This window comes from Sinocyclocheilus anshuiensis, unplaced genomic scaffold (genome assembly GCF_001515605.1).
Source record: "Sinocyclocheilus anshuiensis isolate Anshui unplaced genomic scaffold, SAMN03320099.WGS_v1.1 scaffold219, whole genome shotgun sequence".
Lineage (NCBI taxonomy): Eukaryota > Metazoa > Chordata > Actinopteri > Cypriniformes > Cyprinidae > Sinocyclocheilus > Sinocyclocheilus anshuiensis.
This window is the reverse complement of record NW_015548200.1, coordinates 491,713-497,404: the sequence shown is the minus strand read 5'-3', so window position 1 is coordinate 497,404 and position 5,692 is coordinate 491,713. Positions and strand designations below refer to the sequence as shown.

Genomic DNA, 5,692 nt, shown 5'->3' with positions numbered 1-5,692 from the left:
TCTGTTACACCAAATACACAAAATAATGATCTTTAAAAAAGCATCATATGACCCCTTTAAATTACATTCTGTGCTCTTCCAAGATGTAACCGATTAACATTATTTAACAATTTATTTGTTCTCTCACCAAATTTGCTGTTAAAATGTTAGCACAAACATTTAAAAATGTTAATAAATATTAGTGTACTCATTTTTGCCTATTTTTTTCCCACTTTGTCATGCTACAGTTTTGGAAAGTTTGTTCCATGGAGCACCTGCTGGCTCGATTGGAAATGGACTCTCCTCCTGTTTCCAAGCGAATTGTCAGTCTTGTGTTCAACTCATTCTTTCCAGTCAACCAATCAGAGACTGTCTGGTGCGAACGATGCGTCACTCTGATTCAGACAAACCCCGGGGCGGCTCGCAGGTTTTACCAGCACGCTTATCTCTACACGGCTCCTGCTAATATAGGTTAGATTGCTTTAGATGCCCTCAAAAGCTTTCTTAAATATGAATTCTGTTTTATATTGTGTGTTGACTTACTAGGGTTTAGTTTTGACATTTGGAAGTACAGTATGTGTCATTCTCAGAAATGTCAACGTAAACTCACAGTGCTTTCTCCTTGTAGTCAAGCTGATGCTGGTGATCCGAAAGTGCCTGAATGTGTGCATTCAAAGTGCAGGAGATAATGAGTTTGCATCTAGCAATAAAGAAAACAGCACGGTGAGACTTAGTATACACTACTGTTTAAAGTTTGGGGTCAGTAAGATTTTTTTTATGTCTCTTATGCCTAGTTCTCACTAAAGGATTTTAAGCCCGATTTACAAGTTAACAAGCTCTCCAACAGGTCGGGATGTGATCTGGGGAAAATCAGAGGGTGATCAGCGCTCGGCAATCTTTATGTGTGAACTACTCAATGACGCATCAAAGAGGCTCGCTGATGCGTCACTGCCTCATCAACACCAAACAAATATCTAGCATGCTAAATATCTGGACCGGTCGGCCGACTCAACATCACATGGTATCAGGTGTCGCGACGAGCTACAGCCAATGAGAGAGCAAGGCATGGGTTGAGGTCAGCGGAAGAAAAACAGCAGCAGCAACACGGCTTTAAAGGATGCTAAATTCACTTTTACATGGTGTTTGAACTTAAATGTGTTGGCAGTGTGTGTACACAACCACCCTATAATAATAAAAATCCACCCAGTACCAGGGGTGTGCGATATATATCGTCTATAATAGTCTATTAAAATGCATTAAGAAAGATCACAAAATTCGAGATATGTGGGCAGAAAATGTACATATTTATATCATTTCATATAGTTAAAATCACACGAGTGCCATTTTTTTCTTAAAAAATAAGCATGATTACAAATGTGATACTGATTTTATACAACAGTTCAATTAACAATAAGTTAATATTAAGAGACTTACGTTTTAGACACCATATCGCCTGTTTTTTTTTTGCTCTTTCGGCAACCAAAAATAATTCCAAACAGCCACCACAGAACAGTTTTGCGTCTCTGAGCAACATGACGGGATTTCGTTCCTGAATGAATCAACCGTTTAAATGATTCGGTTCAGCCGCAATGACTCCCTTATTAACAGTGACTTGCTGCCGCCTACTGGCGGTTTTAATTTTACATTTAAAGTATCTTTATTTTTAAAATAATTTCAAACATCAGTATTCAATGTTTTATGTTTAAAATATCAAAACATTATGCATTTGTAACTTCAAGTTAAAGCACTCTATGTCCCTCTGAAACAATAAGTTAATATTAAGAGACTTACGTTTTAGACACCATATCGCCTGTTTTTTTTTTGCTCTTTCGGCAACCAAAAATAATTCCAAACAGCCACCACAGAACAGTTCTGCGTCTCTGAGCAATGACGGTGTTTCTTTCCGAATGAATCAACCATTTAAATGATTTGGTTCAGTCGCAATGACTCACTTGTTAACAGTGACTTGCTGCCACCTACTGGCGATTTTAACTTCACATTTTAAGTATCTTCATTTTTAAAATAATTTCAAACATCAGTATTCAATGTTTTATGTTTAAAATATCAAAACATTATGCATTTGTAACTTCAAGTTAAAGCACTCTATGTCCCTCTGAGCTGAATTAAATAGTGTGTAAATACATCTAAATGCCACTTCAGATGCAACTTCTGCAAAGATTCATTTTGTTGGTACTGGTTTCATTTGTTTGGTAACAGCCTAAATGTCTTATTATTCTAATTGACTGATAACTGATTAAATGTAACAATTTGACTCAAAAGATGCACACTTTTAGAAAAAAATGGCTTTATTAAAGGTAAAAATGCCCATAAAAGGTAACAATCAATTTAAACATATTTGAAAAGATTAATTTCTGTTCACTGATGTGAACTGACCACACAGAATGAAGAATATCAAAAACTGCAGCTGTCCATGGTAGTCAGATATCAGCACAATAACACACTCGGCAAAATATCGTCTAATTATCGTTATCGAGAATATCCCAAAAATATTGAGGGATTTTTTTTTCCCAAAATCGCACACCCCTACCCAGTACTTGTTTTTAAATCCCCACAAACCATAAGCACATTCTCAGAGCAAGCCGTTCACAGTTTCTTGGCAAAGTGACGTCACTTTGCACAGGACCCTCCCACGACTGTTGACAGACACTGCCGTTTTAGCATAGACCCGCCGTGAGTGAGCTGTAAACGGTCCACCATTGTTTTGACGCCGCAGCAGGTGTAAGGTGTAACAAGAATGTCTCCTAAGCAATTGAGGTGTTCTGTTGTGGGATGTAAGAATAAACATAGCAGTCCTCATTTACTCCCAACATCTGAGCCGCTGAAGATGCAGTGGAATACTTCTGTTTTTAAAGGGAATGCGCCCCCGATCTACCTAAATTCGTTAATGTCTGCGCGAATCATTTTACACCAGACTGCTTTCTGAACGAGGGACGATTCAAGGCAGGTTTTACTAAAAAGTTACAACTCAAGGATGGATCAGTACCCACTGTTCGTAATCCAGCTGCACCTCCAGAAGAAGTAAGTCCCACACTTTATATGTTTATGATTATTTGCAAATCGCCTTTCCTCTTCCACGGAAGAGAGGGGTGAGCAGAGCTCATTAGCATTTAAAGACACATGTACAGAAACGGGTCACTGCGAACAGAGCTGTTTTTGACAAGGTAAAAAGGGGTGTTGTTTTACACGAGGAATTTTAACCAAAGTGTTGCAGACATTTCATGAAGACCCTAAAGAATCATACCAACTTGTGGAAAATGGGCATCCGATGTCCCCTTTTAAGAAAAGTTTGGACAAAAGAAATGGAGCGAAATTTTTCAGAACAGATCATCATGCAAACAGCTTGCAGCACTAATTTCTTCCCGACGTCCATTTTCAAATTAACAACTCCTGTTTCACTTGTTTCGTGTCATTCCCGTTCAACTTGTGTTTTTGTGACAAAACGTGGTTTGGGGACGGGATTGAGTTGTTGATTGACAGTTGTTGTCAGCTTGTGTAGTGTGTCACCCCCTGTTGCAGATCATTTATGTAGTGTCGTGTAATGTGAACACCGCAACGACATCAATACAGACCGTAAGTCATGTAGTCTGAACAGCACAGCGATCTGCCGACGTTTTAAGTCGTGTAGTGTGAACTAGGCTTTATGCTAACCAAGGCTGCATTTACAGTAAAAGCAGTAATATTGAGAAATGTTATTAAATAAAATAACTATTTTCTAATATAATTCATTTCTGTGATGGCAAAGCAGAATTTTCAGCAGTCATTACTCTGGTCTTCAGTGTCACATGATCATCCTGATATGTTGATTTGGTGCTCAAGAAACTTATTATTATTACATTATTACAAATCTTATTATTAAAATTGTAAATGGTTGTGCTGCTTATTTTTTGTAAAAACACTTTTTTTTAGGCTTCTTTGACAAATAGAAAGTTTAAAAGTAAGGATGCATGATATTAGATTTTTGCTGATATGTCGGTATTTTTCAACTCATTTTGGTCGATAGCCAGTGCCGATACCGATATATATTTTCCATTTGTTTTGAAACAACACCAAGTCTCCTGTGTGGAAATTATTTGTTAGAAAACACTGAATCTCTTAAATGTTTTCCACAATATCCTACAAACTGCTGAGCAATGATGGGGAACTTAAAACAGCTATAAATAATAATATTGTTTATGTTTGTCATTGCCACTAGATGTTGGAGGATGTTCTCTCAGTGCAGGACACTGCCTCCATGGCCAGCCTGCTGGAGATCCTCGTCATTCTATGGAAGAGTGTTCAGAAATCTCTCATGGCTAACCAAGAGGCCTTCAAGTACACCACGTCAAAGTTCTCATCTGTTCTGCCCCAGTATCTTAAAATCTTTCAGGTAAGAGGCACATTCACACAGGGAACCAAAGGACGATTCAAAGAGCAAAACTGAACACTGTAGTCACATCTTTAAAGCTGGTGCAATATGGTTGCAACATGACGCAGTTTTGTGCATATGTGTGTGCGCAGGAGGAGCGGTGTAAAGCACTTCTCATTCTTCTAGCCTCTCTACTTCCTGCCTCTGCTGTTCCAGCTCTGAGGTTAGTAGGACTCCCCCCTCAACTACCCCTCAGTGCAGCTCATATTGTTAAATGCCTAATTTTAAACCAATGGTGCAGCTAAAAATGAAAACACCCCCTTGACATGAGATGAATCTGAATTGTAATTTTTCGTGGAGTTATTCCTGCAAAGGACAGCTCAATGAAGAAAAGAGCATTTCAAAATCTTCTTTCCTGCTGAGTGTTTAGCACAATCCGCATGGTGCCTCAGCCATCTCCCCAGAACAGCAGGTTGGCTCAAAAGCGAAATGCCAATTCTGATTCCCATTTGATCCAATAGGCGTCCTTAATTGCTGGTGGGTTTGAGTGTGTTTTCCAGGCTTTAGAGCGATCTGTAGGGCAGTCTGGGTGTATTGCATGACTGTGTTTTCCTCTGCAGGAGAAAAGTGATGTCTCACTTGAGGAGTTTGAAAGCGGGCACTGCTGTGATGTCATACAGTCAGTATGTGGAGTGTCTCTGTAGCTGGGGGCAGATCAGCCATATTGTGGAGCTGATAGAGAACTGGCTTGTGGAGGCTGCACCTGTGAGAGCGGTAAATGTCACATAAAGTGTCCATGTGGGGGGTCATTAGGTTTTTATGGTATTTTCATATCCTCTATGATCACTCACTTGTCAGCAAGGTGATGAAGATACAACTGGCAAAGTGCATTTTGATGGGCTTGAAGAGTCGAAACCAGATCTGGGCCTAGACTATCTGGATTATCTGCTCCTGCACCCTAAAACACGAGACTGTCTGTTCACACTGCCGCTGGATCAGATCAGACCGCTCCATAGGGCCCTCAACAAATGGAAGGTACAGAAGTTTGATGATTGCTATTACAAAGAATTGGTGCAAATGTACTCTTTTTGTGATATTACTGTCATTAGTTACAAAATCAACATGGTAATTGCATGTTTTCACAAGTCTTGCTTTGAAGATACTGCTGCACAAAGCTGTTCAGCTAAATGACATGATGTTTTTGGCCTTATTATATTAGTCAAAGCTGTGATGAGCTTATAGAATTGTTTTGTTCAAGGGAAGTATTTACTGAGGTCTTCAGATATTATGTTAAATTTTTTCTGCCTTTATCAGGGCCTGAATTTCATTTTGGAAAATGGGGGGGGG

General features: G+C 39.1%; 1 protein-coding gene across 1 annotated transcript in view; it reads left to right on the top strand.

The window, feature by feature from the left end:
- Nucleotides 1-5,692, top strand: part of LOC107653291 (condensin-2 complex subunit G2-like) — a 27,422-nt gene that overhangs the window by 14,616 nt on the left and 7,114 nt on the right. The window contains exons 13-18 of the mRNA XM_016439962.1: nt 228-450; nt 608-702; nt 4,193-4,366; nt 4,498-4,568; nt 4,966-5,119; nt 5,204-5,380. Of these exons, the coding sequence (XP_016295448.1) occupies nt 228-450; nt 608-702; nt 4,193-4,366; nt 4,498-4,568; nt 4,966-5,119; nt 5,204-5,380 (894 nt within the window). The remainder of the gene's footprint in view (nt 1-227; nt 451-607; nt 703-4,192; nt 4,367-4,497; nt 4,569-4,965; nt 5,120-5,203; nt 5,381-5,692) is intronic.